General features: G+C 69.1%; 2 protein-coding genes across 3 annotated transcripts; one reads left to right on the forward strand and one right to left on the reverse strand.

Annotated features, from left to right (window-relative positions):
• Positions 1–482: 482 nt before the first annotated feature.
• Positions 483–8847, reverse strand: ECE2 (endothelin converting enzyme 2). Of its 2 annotated transcripts, XR_012587488.1 has the most exons (20): positions 8655–8847; positions 6960–7046; positions 6457–6601; positions 6070–6285; positions 5841–5965; positions 5555–5701; positions 5409–5474; positions 5043–5231; positions 4519–4661; positions 4281–4395; positions 3917–4027; positions 3611–3709; positions 3445–3522; positions 3150–3253; positions 2726–2836; positions 2347–2414; positions 2100–2158; positions 1547–1737; positions 1365–1460; positions 483–1249 (listed from the first exon to the last, which is right to left on the reverse strand). XR_012587488.1 is itself a non-coding variant. In XM_074590737.1 (19 exons), exons 1-19 carry the CDS (start codon positions 8694–8696, stop codon positions 1073–1075), a joined length of 2310 nt encoding a protein of 769 aa, XP_074446838.1. In that variant the 5' UTR covers positions 8697–8845; the 3' UTR covers positions 483–1072. The 2 variants fall into 2 exon arrangements, 1 of the variants encoding a protein (XP_074446838.1); XM_074590737.1 differs by lacking the exon at positions 2100–2158 and having other exon boundaries at positions 8655–8845.
• A 1686-nt stretch (positions 8848–10533) lies between these two features.
• Positions 10534–17664, forward strand: PSMD2 (proteasome 26S subunit ubiquitin receptor, non-ATPase 2). The gene is made up of 21 exons (XM_074590735.1): positions 10534–10722; positions 11445–11501; positions 11805–11969; positions 12199–12320; positions 12641–12865; positions 12969–13127; positions 13415–13559; positions 13743–13803; positions 14091–14237; positions 14407–14513; positions 14896–15023; positions 15114–15201; positions 15425–15587; positions 15683–15784; positions 15863–16008; positions 16227–16310; positions 16431–16599; positions 16698–16792; positions 16951–17077; positions 17163–17281; positions 17365–17664. The coding sequence occupies exons 1-21, from the start codon at positions 10588–10590 to the stop codon at positions 17545–17547; spliced, it is 2727 nt and encodes a 908-aa protein (XP_074446836.1). The 5' UTR covers positions 10534–10587; the 3' UTR covers positions 17548–17664.
• Positions 17665–17861: the final 197 nt, after the last annotated feature.

Below are 17861 nucleotides of genomic sequence, written 5' to 3' on the forward strand. Positions count from 1 at the left end.
CGGGCCTTGCGCCTCCCGGCCGCCTCTGCGCCCGCCCTTGGCCGGGGCCGCGGCGGGGCCGGTGCGGGGCCGCGGTCTCGGCCTGGCCCCCGGGCAGGACGGGGTCACCCGTGCTGGGGGGCAGCGCGACACCCTGGCCGCCGCGGGGGCCGGGCCGCGGTGCGGGGCCGTCCCAGCGCGGCTCCCGGCCTCCCCTCGCCCCAGCCCACCCGGAGCCGCCCCGCCCGGTGCCGGCCGGCAGCCCGAGGGGTGCCCTGTGCCCCCCCGACCCTGCCGAGGCTCAGCCCCGGGGCTGCCGGTCTCCTTCCCCGCACGTCTGCTCCCCCACGCCGTCCCTCGGGGTGTCCCCTCTCCTGCTCCCCTCCCTCGGGGTGTCCCGTCTCCCACACGTCCCCCCCGGCCTTTGAGTCACTCCCCGCTCCACATCCCACCTCTGTGCCCCCTGCGCCCCCGACACTGTGAAGGACCCGGAGCTGCCGGAGTAAGTGGAAACTGCTTTTAATCGTTAAATAAATTCAGCGACAGCCACCCGCAGCTGAAGGCACCAGAGTCCCCGCTGCTGCCCACTGGTCCCAGCAGAGGTGGGTGGGGAAGCCAAGCCGGGTCAGGAGGGGGCGAGGGCAGAGCAGGGCTGGGTGGCCCCCGGCCTCCACCTCTGGCAGGAGCAGGAGTTGGGGGGGGCTCGGCTGTAGCACTCTCCTTGGGACCCCTCTGACCTGGGGGGGGACGCGGCGCTGGGGGGGCTGAGCTGTGTCCGTCTCTAGCACGCTGGGGTTGGGGGGCAGAGCTGCGTTTTGGGGGTGCTACGGCTCCTCTGCCAGCCGTGCCCGGCCCCAGGCTGTGGGTGGGGGCTGCGGTGGGTGCCCGGTGTGGGGCTGTGTGTGCTGGGAGGGGGGGGCAGAGGTGGGGCGAGGCGGTGTGCGGTGTGTGCGTGGGGGGGGGACCGCAACGGAGGGTGACCCGGGGGGTGGCCCCGCTCTCTGCCAGTGGGCCAGCGCCAGTAGCTGGTGAGGGCTGGGGAGGGGGGCACAGCCGGGTGTCATCCCCTCTGTCCCCAGCGCCCTCCCCATCCCTACCACACCTCACAGTGCTTTCCGGGGTTCATGGGGGAGCCCAGGGGACAGCCAAAGTGTTCGACAAAGTCCCGGGAGTTGCTGAGGGTGCCGATGACGCGGAACTTGTCGGGGCTGTGGGGGTCGGTCACCAGCCCTTCGTGGGAGCTCTCGGGCGTCCGGACGGAGCACCAGACCTGCCGGAGCAGGAGCAACCTCAGGGACGGGGGGCAGACCCCCTTCCCTGTCCAGGATGGGGGGTTGTGGGGGCGCTCCAAGGGGCGGGGAACCAACCATCCCGCTCCACCTTACCTGCGCGAAGCCCACGAAGAAGAGCTGGTGGTTGGTGAGCCCCAGGGCTGGCAGGCGCTTCTCCTCCCCGTTCTTCTGCAGCCAGGACTTGTACGCCTGCGGGAGAGCTGCCCTGAAGCCCCGGGGAGGGACACTCGGGCACAGGGGGGGTCCATGTCTCCCCCTGGGGGGGCGGCACTCACATTGTAGGCTGCCTTCAGCCCGCCGTTGTCAGCGATGTTCTCACCCAGCGTCTGCCGGCCGTTGACCTTCTCGTGGTGGACGGTGTAGCGGCCGTACTGCTCGGTCATGCAGGCCGTTCGGTTCTTGAAGGCCTCCAGGGAGGAGTTCTGCCACCACGGCCGCAGGTTGCCCTCCTTGTCGTACTCCCGCCCTGCAGGACCAAGCCGTGGGCTGGGACCGGGGGATGCAGCCCCCTGCAGAGCCCCCGCAGCAGGGTGGGGTGCAGTGGGGACAGCCCCAGGGGACCTGGCACCTCGGGTCCCTGCCCAGGGGTGACGGTGTCCCCCCAGCCCTGGCTCCAGCTGGGCTCCGTCTGGGGCTCAGCCATGCACTCAGGTCCCCAGCCATCCCCCGGCACTGTCCCAAGCCACATTTGTCACCCCGAATTCCCCCGTCCCAGCTCTGGGGCTGGGGTGAAGGCGCAAAGCAGAGTGGATGCGAGAGGGACCCGTCCTGCGCCCCGCGGGAGGGAGGATGAGGAGGGGGCCGGGGATGCAGACACCGTGTCCTCACCAAGCAGATGGAGCGAAAGCTGCACAGAGAAGCCGGGGGGAGGAATCGGCGGGTGCCACCTGGGGAGACAGGACGATAGAAGGGGGGGGCGGCCAGGGCGGGGGAAGTGCATGGGCACGCATGATGCGATGGATGATGGCAAAGCGGGGACCCCCGCGGCACCCCTTCCCCACGCTGAGGGCAGGGGGCGGGCGGGGGAGGCAGGACGGTGATGGGGGTCGGGGTGGTGCTGCCCGCGGGCTCTCACCTTGATCGTCGAAGGCGTGGGTCAGCTCGTGCCCCATCACCACGCCGATGCCACCAAAATTGAGGGCTCTGTGGGGCCACGGGAGAGAGCCAGGTAAGCACGGGGGGGGTGATGCCACCATAGCCGGCCCCCCCTCCGCAGCCCAGACAACGCTGCCTGTGTCCAGGGCACCCGACTGGGAATGGGTCCTGCTGGGGACACTGGTGGCCCCACAGGGACTTGTCAGGCTGTCATGGCTGGGGGATGTAAAGCCTTGGTGGACCCTCACCCCCCAGGGCTGCACTTCGTGACTGTGGGGGGCTCTGTGGGGTGCTGGCCCTGAGAGAGCCCATGCCCCCCCGCCCCCAGGAGATGCCCCCCGTGCCCGAGCCAGGCTCACTTGGGGTGGTTGCGGGCGTAGAAGGGAGCCTGCAGGATGCCGGCGGGGAAGACGATCCCGTTCTTGGTGGGCAGGTAGTAGGCGTTGACGGTCTGCGGGGTCATGCTCCACCTGGGGCAGGGAGGTGGGACAGGGGACAGGCGGGGACGTGTCCCCTCTTCCCCCAGCCCCGGCACCCTCCCGTGCCGTCTCCCACCACGGATGTCCTGTGCTGCTCTGCCTGGGGCTGGCACTGCTGCCCCCACCCCGTGACCGAGGGACCCCGCAGCTGTCCCGGGGACAAGCCAGAGCCACCACGGGTGACCTACAACACTGCGCCACCCCATGGGGGAGCCTTTCCCCCAGGGACCCAGTGCCACCCAGCCCATGCTGTGACACCATGCCAGTGTCACCTCCTCTGCCCTGCGCGGTCCCTCCCCCTTACTGGTCGCGGTTGGGGGGTTTCCGGAGCTGGTCGGCCATCACTTTGGCAGAGAAGTTGTAGAAGTTGAGCATGTTCTGGAAGAAGGAGTCCTCCGAGACCTCGTACTGGTGAGGAAGAGGAGGGATGAGGTGGTGTCCACCCTGGCCAGGATGCACTCGGTACCGGGGTGGCCCCGTGTAACGCCCCATCCCAAAATGGGTCCCCCAAATAGGGACATCACCCTACCATGGGCCCCCCCAGGGCTTGGCGTGAGCAGGGACCAGACCCTCTCCCCACGAGCTGCGCGCCCCCCTACCCCATCATAGACATCATCCAGCTCCTTGTTGTCCAGGATGAAGTCAGGGAAGCCGATCATGTCGTAGATGGCGTCCGCCTGCGTGGGCAGAGGCCCCAGCGGTGAGATGGGGTCGGGGGGCTGCCCAGGATGGGGGTCTCCCACCCGCTGCCCTCCCCAGGGTCACCTTCTCCTTCGCAGCCTGCCTGGTCTTCTCGTCCATCCAGTCCAGCTGGTCCAGGGACACCTCAAAGGCTGCCCGGATCTCGCTGATCATCTCCTCAGCCTGGGGAGGGGAGGGGATGAAGCCCCTCTGCCCCCCGCAGCCCCCCAGGGGGGCAGGGACAGGGTGGGCAGGATGCATCCCCCCCGGGGCTGGGGGTCCCATTTCCCTGCTCCCCGCCTTCCAGCCCTGGGGTTTAGGGGGAAAAAGGTGTGGAGGGGGTTCCCGCAGACGGCGGTGGGGAGGGGGTGGGGGCAGAAGTGTCCTCACAATGGCCTTGCTGTCCCGGTCGAAGGTGGCTTTGACGAAGAGGGAGCCCAGGGCGAAGCCCAGCGTGTCGTCCGTGTTGGAAATGCAGGTTTGCCAGCGGGGCGTGCAGGACTGTGGGAGCGAGGTGGGGGGGTCCGTGAGACCCCCAGCCCCCTCCCCTGCTCCCCTCCCTGCCCCTAGCCCGCCTCTGCCCCTCGGCCGGGGGGGATGCTCCGCAGCTAAACCCCCAGCCCAAGAGATGATCCCTGGCTTCCCTCTGCAGCGTTCGGGGCTCGGCATCCCAAGGGCATCCCAAGGGCAGAGGTGGTCCTGGCTGCCTCCGGGCTGTGGGCGGAGGGGGCTGGTCCCGGGGCCCCCCTGTTACCTTCCTGGTGCCGTAGAGCGTCTCCAGCAGCCTCTCCTGGGCTGTCTCGAAGCGCTGGTCCAGGCTGGAGGCTGTCTTCTGCACCAGGTTCCAGATCAGGTAGTTGTTCAGGATGCTGCGGGGGCAGAGAGGTGCCGTGGCACAGCGGGATGCCCCAGCCACCGGCGATCCCAAAACATGTCCCCACCATGGGGACAGCCCTCAGCGGGGCGCGGTGGGGGGCTCGCGGGTGCCTCACCTCCTGTCAGTGCCGTTGATGAGGTCAGAGACCTGCTGCAGGTAGGTGTCCCCGTAGACCACCACGGGCTCGGTGTCGGCCAGCTCCAGCGGGGCCAGGGCATAGGACAGGTAATCCAGCCAGTCGACGGCAGGGGCCAGGGCCTGGGGGGACATGGGGACACAGCACCCGCGTGCTTGGCTCGGCTCTGCCCCGTCCTGCCCGGCACCGAGGGGATCCCTGGGGGCAGGAGTTGTGCTCCCCAGGGAGGTCCCAAGGTCCCTGACCCCCGGATCCCTTCTCGGCCCCACACCCTTCCCGTGGGTCCCCGCTGCTCTTAGTGCTCCCCACGTGGGTGGCAGCTCCCCAGAAACCTAATGATTCTGGGTCTGAGCACCTCATTCCAGCATCCAGTGCATGTCCCAGAACAGATGGGGCTGCCCGGGGTGTCCTGGGGGGGTGGCAGAAGCGGGCATGGACTCCTTGGTGCCGCACTGGACAACCCCCCACTGTGTCCCCAGAGGGTGTCCCCAGGCTGTGCCCACCTGCAGCTCAGCAATGCTCATCTTGTGGTAGATCTTCTCGTCGTCCCGCCGCTCGGCCTGGGGCACGGTGATGTTGGCCAGCTGGGTTTCAAAGTCCAGCACTTGCTGCATCTGGAGGCGGGTGGGCTCCGGGGCCCCCCCCAGCAGTGTGCCCAGCTCCACCATGTAGTCCAGGTACGCTGACAGCACCTGGCAGGACCCCGAGCCCCGGCTCAGCCCCGGCCACAGCTCACCCGCCATCCCCAGAGCCCAGCCTGGGTTCCATGCCACCTGATGGGTAGGGTGGGGGTGTCGGGTGCCCCCCAGCACTGCTTGCACCCCCCTGCCATGGGTACCCCCCGATTGCTGCCTGCCGCCCAGCCTCACCCTCTCGTTGGCGGTCTTGTTCAGGTAGTAATCCCGGGATGGGAGGAAAAGCCCCGACTGGTCCACCTGGGAGGAGAGAGGGGCAGCACGGGCAGCCCGGTGCCCCCCCCCCGGCACCTGCTGGCCCTCTGTGTCAAGGTGCCAACCTGGATGACGTTGCTGTTGGAGCTCTTGGAGTCTGCACCCACGTACACCGTGAAGAAGGGGGTCGCCCGGTACGTGCCTGACACCATCTTGAGGACCTCCATGAAGCTGGTCTGGTTCCAGGAGCCGGTGATGTTCCACCCCCCGATCTGCTGGCAGACGGACCCGGCGCCTCAGGGAGGGGTAGGGTCCGTCCCCGAGGGCTGTCCCCTCCCCAGTAAGGCGAAGAGCTGGTGACGCGCCGGGCTGAGCCCCGACAGCTGGGCTGACGTGTGGACAGCTGCCCACCTTGTCGATGAGCTCCATGAGGGGCTGGGAGCCCAGCTCCTCTATCCTCTGCTCCTTGAGGCAGGACAGGTAGTACCGCTGCGTCTTGCGCTCCGCCTCGCTGCTGGAGTTGAAGGTGGCGTTCTCTGTGGGAGGCTGCGCGTCAGCCCTGGGGACGCCGGGGTTCTGCCCGCCTGCGCACGGAGCTCAGCCCCGCCGCTGGCCAGGACCCTCCTGCCCCGGTGCCCACCTAGGAGATGCTTCATGATGGCCTGGTTCTGGTCCCAGATGCTGTTGAAGGTGCTCCACTTGGAGCGCCCGTTGGGCAGGGGGTTCCTCTTGATCCAGCCCCCGCAGGAGTACTGGTAGAAGTCCTGGCATGGGTCCGTCTCCGCATCCAGAGCTTCCAGGATCTTGCTGGCCACCCGGACACAGGCGTCCGTCAGGCACGTGCTGTGAGAGGGATCTGGCAGGGAAGGCATGCCCGGGGCTGTGCACGTGTGCCAGGGGAAACCGAGGCACGGAGCGGGGCTGAGCCCTGCCTGCACCCCGCAGCGGGCTGACCCTTCCCTCCCCGTCCTGCCACGTGCCCACCGGCTGTGGGGACCCCCGGCAGGGCGGCGGGGCCCCTCCCTACCTCTGCGGTACTGGATGGCCAGGGCGACGACGGCGACACCGAGCAGCAGGGCCAGGGCGACGGCGACGGCGCAGAGCAGCAGCTCCAGCTGGCTGCGCGAGGCCAGGCGGCTCAGCAGCGGCCCCGTCCCCTTCCGAAACCCCACCTGGGCAGGAGCAGGACCTGCCATTGCACCGCAGGGGGACCCGAGCTCGCTGCCCCCCCTTCCCTCCCCAAGCCTGGCTCGGCTGCCCGAGGAGGTGGGGGCCGGGGCATCCGTCTGTGGTGCCCAGGGCACCAGCCCCGGCGAGCTGATGGCGGGTGCCGGCGGCCCCCCCACAGCTGCAAGAAAGGACGGCGGCCCAGGCTTCTCTGCTGCATTTTGGCTGCCCCCCAGCACATCCCGGGGACAGCCAGGGCTGGCTGGGCTCCCGGCCCCGCTCCTGCTGCCCGCCCGGCTGTGGGCGAGGAGGGGGCCAAGGAGGACGGAGAGGGAAAGGATGGCGGGGCCGGGGCAGACTCACCTCCACACTGTCGGGAGAGGCGCTGCCGTCCCCCGCCGGCTCCGGCCCCTCATCGTCCTGCAGCGTGGCACGCTTGTAGTCAGGCATCTGCCGAGGCAGGGAGCGGGCTGGGACGGGGGTGTGGGGGCGGCTGCCCCCCACCCCGCCGTGTCCTCTGGCTCTTATGGCGAGGGTTGGCGCCCGCTCAGTGGGTGCACGGGGGGGCCGGGGCAGCCCCTGACACCCCTGGGTTTGCTGGGGCCTCCCCCAGGGGCCGTCCCCAGCCGCGGGTGTCCCCGGGGAGAGCTGTCGGTGGGGGGCTCGGGGGCTCTGGCCGGAGCATCCCTCTGCGTCGCCATGGCAGCCGTGGCATCAGCCCCACCGACAGGTGCCACATCGCCTCGGAGACGTGGTCCCCGTTGCCAGGCAACCGTTGCCTAGTGCTGCTGCCTCGCCCCTCCTCCCCCGCCTGGAACTTTCCATGCAGATGTGCACCGGCCCGAAACATCTGGAAGGGGCTCCTGCCCCATCCTGGCCCCGGGGGTGCAGGGCCGAGCCCGTGCGGGGGGCGAGGGGGCACTGCAGGGGGTGTCAGCTGCAGCGCCGGACCCCCTTGCTGCCCTCGCGGGGCAGCCTGGCAGGGGCTGCTTGCACCGACCCAGCCGGGAGCGCTGCCGAGGTCTCGGCGAAGAGGGAGGTGGTGGAGCTGAGCCAGCAGCTTTGGAGGTGGGGGGGGAGGGATGAGCTGGAATAAAAAACTGGAGGCTTTGGTGGAAGAGAATCAGCAATGCTGTTGGTCGTGAGCCATCCTTAGGCTTCAGAGTTAACGCCCGGGTGGGCTGTGGCTCCCGCTTGTGCTGCCGACTGAGGCGGCTGCTGCCTGCAGGGCTGTCGTCGGGGGGCAGGAGGGAGCCGGGGCGGGAGGGATGATGGGCAGGGGGTGAAGCGGAGCCGATGCCCCCTGCCTAGCTCTGCCCACTGCCACCCCGCCGGGACAGGGAGGGGGCTTTGGCAAGGGATGCCATGGCAGGAGGGCACGAGGCTGGGGTCGACCCTCGGCAGCAGCCCCCCGCTGGGGTGGGCTCCTGGGAGCTGCTGGCGTTAGGAGGGGACAGCTCGGCATCCCATGGGGGCTCGGCAATCCGGGCACCCCCACCGCCCCCGCTCCTCCCGACCCACTCCTTTCCCCTCCCGAGTGGTCCTCGTCCTCCCGGGCACCCCCGAGGCAGGAGCAGGACCTGGGGCTCCCCCTGTCCCCTCCCTGGGGCTGAGACCCGCGGGGACAGGGCCCCCTGCTCCCTCCGGGGGTGCTGCCTTGGGGGGCGTCGCTGTGTCCCGGGTGAGCTCCGTGCCCGGCAGCACAGCTTCTGCGGGTCCGTCCCCGAGCTGCTCCCACACCAGGCAGGGGTCTGGGGGTGGGGGGGCTTCCTCCCCCTTCTCCCCCCGACGTGGGGGACGGGGATCCTCCATCCACGCAGTTTCCCCGGCCCCGGGCAGCCCCTGCACCCCCAGCCTCTCGCCCCGCCGGGCTCCTCCAGCCCCCCCCGTCCCTTCCTCCCGCAGCCCCCCCCAGCCCTTCCAGCTCCTTGAGCCCTCCAGCCCCCGGGATCGCCGCTGCCCCGGCCCCCTCCTCTCCCCCTCGCCGTCCCCTCTGCCCCCCCCTCGCCGGTGCCCCCCCTCCCTGCCCGTTGCCGCCGCCCTGCCCCGGGCACTCACGGCGTGTCCGAGCTCCTGGAGGGCCACGTTCATCCTGGCCATCCCGGGCCGCCTCCCGCCTATCTCCGCTCCCCGCCCGGGCCGCGCCGGGCCCCCGCCGCCGCCGCAGCGCCGCCTGCCTCCGCCGCCGCCATGGCCGGCACCGGCCGCCGCGTCGCCGCCGGCACCGGCACCGGAGCCGGGCAGGGCCGGGATGGGACGGGGCAGCGCCGGAGGGATGGAGCCGCGGGGGCTGGTAGCGGCGGGGCGCGGCCCGCGGGCACCGGGCGGAGGCGGCGGGGGGCCGGCGCCCCGGGGGGTGGCTGGAGCCGGGGCACCGGTGCCCAGCCCGGTCGCACCGCTCCGCCCGGCCCGGCCCGGCCCCGCCGCCAAGGTGACCGCCCTGCGCTCGGGAGGAGCCCCGCACCGGCACCAGTACCTGCACGGGCACCCGCACCGGCACCTGCACCGGCGCCCGCAAGGGGAGCCGCACCGGCAGAAGGAGCCGCACCGGCACCAGCACAGGCACCGGCACCTGCACCAGCACCGGCACCCTCAAGGGGAGCCGCACCGGCACCCTTGCCAGCAAGGGAGGCACACCGGCACTGGTACGGGGAGCAGCACCCGCTTTACACCCGGTTACCTGCAACGGGCACCGTCACACTGAGACTCGTACCGGCACCAGGCTTCAGCACCTGGGGAGGCACACCGGCACTGGCACTGCACGGCACTGGGTACCGGCACCGGCAGCGGGGTGATACCGGTGCACAGCCACATGCCCTGCGCCAGTACCAGGCACACACCAGGTGGATGCACACCCCCACCCCGACTGACACCCCCAGCCCGGCACCCTGAGGTCACCGCAGGCCTGTGTCACCGCATGCAGCATGACACAGTCGCAGACATGCAGGAGCACACGGCCACAGCCACAGTCACCAGTCACCACCGCCATGGCGAGCGAGGGGAGGTCGCAGCTGTGGCGCAGCCTGACACCCGCCTCGACACCCCAACCCTGCGCCAGCACCTGCCCGGGACAGGCTGTCACCGCAGGTCACCTGCCTGGGATGGGCTGTCACCACAGGCCACCCTCCCGGCTGTCACCGCAGGTCACCTGCCTGCTGCCAGGGTGCTGCTGAGTAGGGTCCAGGTGCGGGTACCCGGGTAGGGTCCCCCCTGCCCTCCGGGGTGCAGGGTGCACAGTGCCGGGGGTGTGCAGCGGCGGTGCCTTGAAAAACGCTGGTGGGGAGAGATCTGGTGCCAACGTGCTGCCTGGGGGTCCCAGCACACATGGCCCGGGGGGGGCCCTGTGCACAGCCCGGGGGTCCCCAGCGCACACAGCCCGGGGGTCCCAGCACACACGGCCCGGGGGGGGTCCCCAGCGCACACAGCCCGGGGGTCCCAGCACACACGGCCCGGGGGGGGTCCCCAGCGCACACAGCCCGGGGGTCCCCAGCGCACACGGCCCGGGGGGGGTCCCCGGCACACACGGCCCGGGATCCCCAGGGTGCCCGGCAGGGATGGTCCCAGCCGTGCCCCCGCCCGCGCCGCGGGGGCGCAGAGCGGCGGCGTCGGTGTGTGTGAGCACGGGTGGAAGGCACGAGGGCGCCCACGGGTGTCGGTGCCCCGCCGCCCGGCTCGGCTGGAGCCGGTGCCCGTGACCGAGGGCCGGAGCTCCGAGTCCCCGGCCGCGTCCCGGCTGCCAGCGCTGCCCGGCGGTGCCGGAGCCCTGGTCTGGGCCGTGCCGTGCCGTGTCCCCCCCGGTGCCTGTGCCGGTGGCGGTGCCCGGCGCGGCGACACGTGGGGCCGCCCCGCCCTTCGCCCCGCCCCCCGCCCCTCGCCCCTCGCCCCGCCCCCCTGTCGCGCGGGGGTGTCGTCACGACGGCGGCGGGCGGCGATTGGCGGTTGTCGGCGTGCGCGGCGCAGGCGCGGCGCGGCGGAGCGCGGCGGGGCGGCCATGGAGGCGGGCGGCGGCGGCGGGCACAGCCGGGTGCAGGGCGGCCCCGGGGCCGGCGGCGACGAGAAGCCCTCGCCGGTGTGGGGCCGGGACCGGCGGGAGCCGCCGGCGGGGCCCGAGAAGGAGCAGGAGCTGGTGAGCGCCGCCGCTGAGTCACGGCCCGGCCGGCACCGCGTCACCCGCGGGGCGGGACGTCATCGCGCGTCACGGGGGCGGCCTGCGGCGTCGCCGGGGCTCCCTCCGGAGGGGGGGCCGTGACGTCACCGAGGCGAGGGGCTCCCTCCGGCGGGGGCCGTGACGTCTTGGGGGCGCCCGCGTGACGCAGCGGAAGGGTCCCTGCCCTGGGGGGGGCTGCGGGGTGTGACGTCGCTGCAGTGGGGTGGGGGGAGCCGTGACGCCGTGACGTAATCGGGGCGCGCGTGTGGCAGCGGGGACGGGCGGGGGGGGTCCCCTCTCCTGGCACGGGGGGGGTCCCCTCTCCTGGCACGGGGGCGGCCTTGGCGCTGGGGGTCCCCATGGGCCCTGGGGGGGCTGGCGTCCCCGCGGGTACCCCCCCCGGGTGCTACCCCCCACCCCATGGGGCTGGCATCCCTGGGGGTGCCCCCCCCGTGTCCCTCTCCATGGGGCTGTCTCCCCACAGCGCAGGGTAATGGGGGAGGCCCTTCTCACCCCCTGGGAAGGGGTGGTCCCTTCGGGGGGGGGGGGTATCCCCAGTAATGGGGACATTGACCCCCCCCTACAGCAGTGCTGGGGCAGGATGGTGCCATGGGGGGTGGGGGGCTGTCACTGTGTCCCCCTGTGGCTGGGGGTGTCTGTGCCGGGCGCCCCTAACTGCGCTCTCTCCCGCGCGTTCGCAGTCGGAGGAGGACAAGCAGCTGCAGGACGAGCTGGAGATGCTGGTGGAGCGCCTGGGGGTGAGTCTGCGCCATGGCCCCCCGGCGAGGAGAGGGGGTGTCCAGAGCCGGGAGCCCTGGCCGGGACTTGGATCCATCCCTCCCGCGGTTACGGCTGTTCCCTGCACAGTGGCGGGGGTTCACTGGGAGCGGAGCCCCTCATTGTGCATCCCCCAGCCTTGCTGCCGATCGGAGCCGTGCCCGTGGGACCTCTGCCTCCCTCTGCTCGGAGACGGGGATATGGCGGGGGGGAAATTGCCGGGGGGGGTGGTGGTGGTGCAGGAACCAGCCTCTTGCTTCCTGACGGGCAGCTTCCCGCTGCAGGAGAAGGATACATCCCTCTACCGCCCGGCCCTGGAGGAGCTGCGGAGGCAGATCCGCTCTTCCACCACCTCCATGACCTCCGTCCCTAAACCCCTCAAGTTCCTCCGGCCGCATTACGGCAAGCTGAAGGAGATCTATGAGAACATGGCTCCGGGAGAGAACAAGGTAAAGGCTCTTGGACCTGCCGTCCCGTCCCATGGGGCTGGGGCCGGTGATCATGGAGCCCTCTGGACCCTGTGGTCTCACATCAGCCTCTGTGGCTTGCCCCTGTGGACTATAACTTGCCAGGGCCGTGCCTTTGCCGCCTGCGATGCCATGTGGGTGCAGGGATGGTGTCGTGTCCTTGCTGCCCCATGCCCGACGTGTATCTGAGCCCCTGGCTCTCTTTCCCCAGCGCTTTGCGGCAGACATCATTTCTGTTTTGGCCATGACCATGAGTGGGGAGCGCGAGTGTCTGAAGTACCGCCTGGTGGGCTCCCAGGAGGAGCTGGCGTCTTGGGGGCATGAATACGTCAGGTAAGCCTGGGTGGGAGCAGGGCCTGGGGGGACGACCAGGGGCTCTGGGGGATTTCCCTTGGACTCTGGTGGGTCTGGGAGGTGTCCCGACTCGCTGGGCTTGTGCTCGGCTGCCCCTGTCACGTCTGCACAGGTGCCACCTCTTCCTTGCTGCCATAGCCTCTGTAATCTCTGCTCTTAACCCTGTTTTGTGCCCCGCGAGCTCTTGCAGGAACGTGGAGCCCCCGTGAACAACACACAGCCCCGGCAGCAGCCGCTCCCCGCCCTTGGGGCTGGGTGAAGCTGGTTTCCGTGGTGGTGATGTTTCTTTGTCCCGGCAGGCACCTGGCAGGGGAGGTGGCCAAGGAGTGGCAGGAGATTGATGAGGCTGACAAAGCTCAGAGGGACACGCTCCTCACCCTGGTCAAAGAGATCGTCCCCTACAACATGGCCCACAACGCAGAGCACGAGGCCTGTGACCTGCTCATGGAGATCGAGCAGATGGACATGCTGGAGAAGTACATCGATGACAACGCCTACTCCAAAGTGTGCCTCTACCTGACCAGGTGAGGGACCTTGGCCGGATGAGGCGTTGGAAGGGGCCTGGTCCCTGGTGGGCCGGGGTTGCCCGCTGTGATCATCGCCTTCATGTCTGTCTCCTCCTCAAAGCTGCGTAAGCTACGTCCCGGAGCCCGAGAACTCGGCTCTCCTGCGCTGTGCCCTGGGCATCTTCCGCAAGTTCAGCCGCTACCCCGAGGCCCTGCGGCTGGCTCTGATGCTCAACGACGTGGAGCTGGTGGAGGACATCTTCACCTCCTGCAAAGATGTGTAAGCGTTCCCCACCCTCGGGAGCCTTTGCCCGTCGTGGTGGAGCACAACTCCCTGTCCAGGCAGAGCTGGGTTGGATTCTGCCCCCACCAGGAGTGTCTGGGGGTTTGGACGGAGGCTCTTGTCCTGAAATTATGATGGACGGGAGCGCGTGAGCTCTGGGCTGCTCTTGTGTGCTTCTAGAGCAGAGCCGGCTGGGCTATGCGTCCCTGCTCTTTGGTGACTATGTATTTGTGCTGGGGCTGGCTGCTGTCTGGGCACTTGTGAAACCCCTCCCTTCTACACAGAGTTGTCCAGAAGCAGATGGCCTTTATGCTGGGTCGCCACGGGGTCTTCCTGGAGCTAAATGAGGATGTGGAGGAGTACGAGGACCTTACCGAGATCATGTCCAATGTCCAGCTCAACAGCAACTTCCTGGCCTTGGCCAGAGAGGTGAGTGTCCCAGCTGGGAAAAGAGCCCTGGGCTGCCTCTGGCTGCGGCTGCCGGACTCTGTGGCAAGAGCAGCGAAGAGATCCTTCATCCCTATGAGCTTGGCCAGGCACCTCCTGGGGAGGTTGCCCATGTCGGGCAGCTGCCCTGGGTTGTGCTGACCCCCTTCTCCCTTGTCTCTGCAGCTGGACATCATGGAGCCCAAAGTGCCGGATGACATTTACAAAACCCACCTGGAAAATAACCGTAAGGGCTCTTGGTGTGGTCTCTGTGGTCCCTCCCGTGGGGAGCTCCTGGGGCTGTAGTGCAGCTCTGGGCCGGCACGGTCAGCTGCTTACCCCGGGGCGGGCAGATGGCCCACCCGGGTCTCTGACCTGGCGTGGAGCACACCCAGCTCCGTGGATTTGGGCTCCTTCTTCCTTCCTGCGGGAAGTGGGACAGGTCCTGGTCCCCCCATGGCGCGGGGACGGCTGTGTGGGGGAGGGCTGGCAGGGCTTCTCTTGCTGCCCGGCTCACCCCAACATCGTTCCCAGGGTTCGGGGGGAGCGGTTCTCAAGTGGACTCAGCCCGGATGAATTTGGCTTCCTCCTTCGTGAACGGCTTTGTGAACGCTGCCTTCGGACAGGACAAGCTGCTGACGGACGATGGCAATAAATGGTTGTACAAGAACAAGGACCACGGTGAGGGAGGCGGCCAGGCAGGGGCTGGGGGTGTCCCTGGGCTTGGGGCTGCTGCCCTGTCCCTTCTGGGCGCCCGCCGAAAGCGGGGGCTGCGGGGCCACCGTGGGGCCCTGGGCCACCAGCCGCCCTGGGCAGGGCTGATGTGGGCTCCTCTTCCCGGGCACCGCAGGGATGCTGAGTGCCGCAGCCTCGCTGGGCACAATCCTGCTGTGGGACGTGGACGGGGGGCTCACGCAGATCGACAAGTACCTGTACTCCTCGGAGGATTACATCAAGGTGGGCAGCACCGATCTCTGCACGGGCTCTGTGCTGCGGGGGCCAGCCCTGCCAGGGGTGGGCTGGTCCGGCAACTTAAGTCTTAGTCCACTCTGCGGCCCAGCTCCTGCCTGGAGAGGGTCGGATGCCCCATGTCCCATGTTTCTGAGTGGCTCGCAGCGAGGCGGGGGGCTCTCGGGGACTGCCTGGGGCACCTTTGGCGTTCCCGTGTCACGGAGCTACCAGCTTTGGGCTGCTCAGCTGGATCCAGAGTGGTCTTGCTTGCTTGGTACCAACTTGCCCATGCCGGGGAGCGGGCGTGATGTGTGGGGTGACACTAGTCACTGGCTGGCAGGGAGCTTTGTGTTGGTGGCTGGCGTGTGACAGTGCCTCTGCCTTGCAGTCGGGCGCCCTCCTGGCCTGTGGCATTGTCAACTCGGGGGTGAGGAACGAGTGTGACCCTGCGCTGGCCCTCCTGTCTGACTATGTCCTCCACAACAGCAACACCATGAGGATCGGAGCCATTTTTGGGTAAGGGCCTGGCCCCAGCCCCCCCGTGCTGGGCAGGGTGGTGGGGCTCCCCCCTCGTGCTCCCCCCTCACGCTCCTGGGCTCTCCGCAGGCTGGGGCTGGCGTATGCGGGCTCCAACCGCGAGGACGTTCTGACTTTGCTGCTACCTGTGATGGGAGACTCCAAGTCCAGCATGGAGGTAGGGAGCGAGGCGAGTTCCTGCTTCCCCACCCTGTTCCCAGCAGCTCCGGAGGGTACAGGGTCTATCCTGCGGCCCGTGTGGGCTCCGGGAGCCGGGCTGCATGTCCCTGCAGGACGTTGTGCTGTGCCAGAAGAGCACAACGCTGTTCGGGGGCCAGCCATGGGCTAGCGCGCTGTGTCCTGTCCCCACGGGCAGCATGTCTCCTTCCCTCTTTGACCAGGTGGCTGGTGTGACCGCTCTGGCCTGCGGGATGATATCGGTGGGCTCCTGCAACGGGGACGTCACCTCAACCATCCTCCAGACCATCATGGAGAAATCGGAGACGGAGCTGAAGGACACATACGCCCGGTGGCTGCCGCTCGGCCTGGGCTTGAACCACCTGGGTACGGCCGGGCAGCGCCAGCAGCTCACAGGACGGGGGACGAGGTGGGAGCATCCCTGGGCTGCGGTGCTCTAACCACTGTCCCTTCCCCGGCAGGGAAGGGAGAGGCGATCGAGGCCATCTTGGCGGCACTGGAGGTGGTGTCGGAGCCCTTCCGCAGCTTCGCCAACACACTGGTGGACATCTGTGCTTATGCGGGTGAGTTGGGCTGAGGAGGCAGGAGCAGGTCCTGGGCCCTCCTCCTGCTGACCCTGGCCCTCCGCGCTCTCCCCCCAGGCTCGGGGAACGTCCTGAAGGTGCAACAGCTCCTGCACATCTGCAGCGAGCACTTCGACTCCAAGGAGAAAGAGGAGGACAAGGACAAAAAGGACAAGAAAGAGAAAGAGAAGAAAGAGAGCTCAGCTGACATGGGGGCTCACCAGGTGGGGAAACGCGGGCTGGGACCCGTGTCGCAGGTGCAGGAGCTGGTTTTGGGGTGGTCCTTAAGCCACTTGCGGGATCAGGACTGGAGGAAAGCAGCGCCCAGCAGCATCCACTGCTCTCACCATCCCCCTGGGCTTGGGGTGGGCGCAGGGGCTGTGAGAAGTTGGGTTTCAGGCTGGGTGCTCCCTGCCTGGCATCAGTGCCTGTGTCCCCGCAGGGTGTAGCGGTGTTGGGGATCGCGCTCATCGCCATGGGCGAGGAGATCGGCGCCGAGATGGCCCTGCGCACCTTTGGCCACCTGGTGAGTGACACCGGGGGGACAGCACAGAGCCGGGGAGGGACCCAGGAATAGAGGCTGGGTCTTCCCTCACACCTCTGTAGACCCGGCGCTGGGTCTAACACCCACCTCCCCCACGTGCAGCTGCGGTACGGGGAGCCCACCCTCCGCCGTGCCGTGCCCCTGGCCCTCGCGCTCATCTCGGTCTCCAACCCCCGGCTCAACATCCTCGACACCCTCAGCAAGTTCTCCCACGACGCTGACCCCGAGGTCTCCTACAACTCCATCTTTGCCATGGGCATGGTGGGCAGCGGTAAGCCTGGGGGCAGCCCCGTCTGGGGCTCGGGCAGGGGGAAGGTGGGGGACCCGAGCCCTGTACCCCACTCTCTGCTTCCACCCCCTCTTCTCCAGGCACCAACAACGCCCGGCTGGCCGCCATGCTGCGGCAGCTCGCCCAGTACCACGCCAAGGACCCCAACAACCTCTTCATGGTGCGGTTGGCCCAGGTGATGATCCTGCACTCCCCGCTCGTGGCAGGGAAGGGGCGGGTTGGGGTCCCTGCTGTGGTGTGGGAGGGCAGCAGTGTCCCGGGGGTCTCACCCTCCTACCCGGGGTCCCGGGCGTTACCCCACCACTTTCTTACACGCTTTCTCTGCCCCACCAGGGTCTGACCCACTTGGGCAAGGGGACGCTCACCCTGTGCCCCTACCACAGCGATCGCCAGCTTATGAGCCAGGTGGCCGTGGCTGGGCTGCTGACCGTCCTCGTGTCCTTCCTGGACGTGCGCAACAGTGAGTGGGCTCAGCCCCCTCCCCGGCACCCCTCTGCCCTGCGGGGTGGGCACCCCTCAGCCCCCTTCCTTCTGTCTCCCTCCAGTTATCCTGGGCAAGTCCCACTACGTTCTCTATGGGCTCGTGGCTGCCATGCAGCCCCGCATGCTGGTCACCTTCGACGAGGAGCTGCGACCTCTGCCCGTCTCGGTCCGGGTGGGACAGGTAAGGGGCAGCCAGAGCCAGGGAGGGGGTGTCCCTGCCTGTCCCCGTGTCTCCCTGGCTCTTACCTGGCTCCTCTCTCGCAGGCTGTGGATGTGGTGGGCCAGGCGGGCAAGCCCAAAACCATCACCGGCTTCCAGACTCACACCACGCCGGTGCTGCTGGCCCACGGCGAGCGGGCAGAGCTGGCCACGGAGGAGCACGTGCCCGTGACGCCCATCCTGGAGGGATTCGTCATCCTACGCAAGAACCCCAACTACGATGTTTGAGCGAGGGGGGGGGCTGGGGGGTGGGTAGGTGTTTTGGGTTGGGGGGGGGTGGGGGTGTGGGAAATCTAGTTTGTTTTTGTTACTGGGAGTTGTGGAAATAAACTATATGGAGACTCCAATGCTGCCCTCCCCTCCTTGTGCCCCCTCCCGCATCCCTCCTGCCTGGGCCGCCGGGCACAGCGCAGACCCCGGGAAGCGGGGGGTGAACATGGGGCCGGGGCTGCTCTGCTGGAGGGTCTCGGGTGCCCGGGGGCTCTGCTGGCGCTCAGCCCTGGGATGGGTGTTGAGGGGCGGGGGCAAGGGCCCGTGTCCGG

Source organism: Larus michahellis, chromosome 6 (assembly GCF_964199755.1).
Source record: "Larus michahellis chromosome 6, bLarMic1.1, whole genome shotgun sequence".
Taxonomy (NCBI): Eukaryota; Metazoa; Chordata; class Aves; order Charadriiformes; family Laridae; genus Larus; species Larus michahellis.

Coding starts and splice junctions, on each gene's coding strand:
- PSMD2 (XM_074590735.1), top strand. CDS start 10,588: ATGGAGGCGGGCGGCGGCGGCGGGCACAGCCGGGTGCAGGGCGGCCCC. Junction 13,128..13,414: donor TTCACCTCCTGCAAAGATGT/GTAAGCGTTCCC, acceptor CCTTCTACACAG/AGTTGTCCAGAAGCAGATGG. Junction 13,560..13,742: donor TCCTGGCCTTGGCCAGAGAG/GTGAGTGTCCCA, acceptor TTGTCTCTGCAG/CTGGACATCATGGAGCCCAA.
- ECE2 (XM_074590737.1), bottom strand. CDS start 8,696: ATGGCCAGGATGAACGTGGCCCTCCAGGAGCTCGGACACGCC. Junction 6,602..6,959: donor CCTCTCCCGACAGTGTGGAG/GTGAGTCTGCCC, acceptor GCTCCTGCCCAG/GTGGGGTTTCGGAAGGGGAC. Junction 4,662..5,042: donor TGAGCATTGCTGAGCTGCAG/GTGGGCACAGCC, acceptor ATGTCCCCCCAG/GCCCTGGCCCCTGCCGTCGA.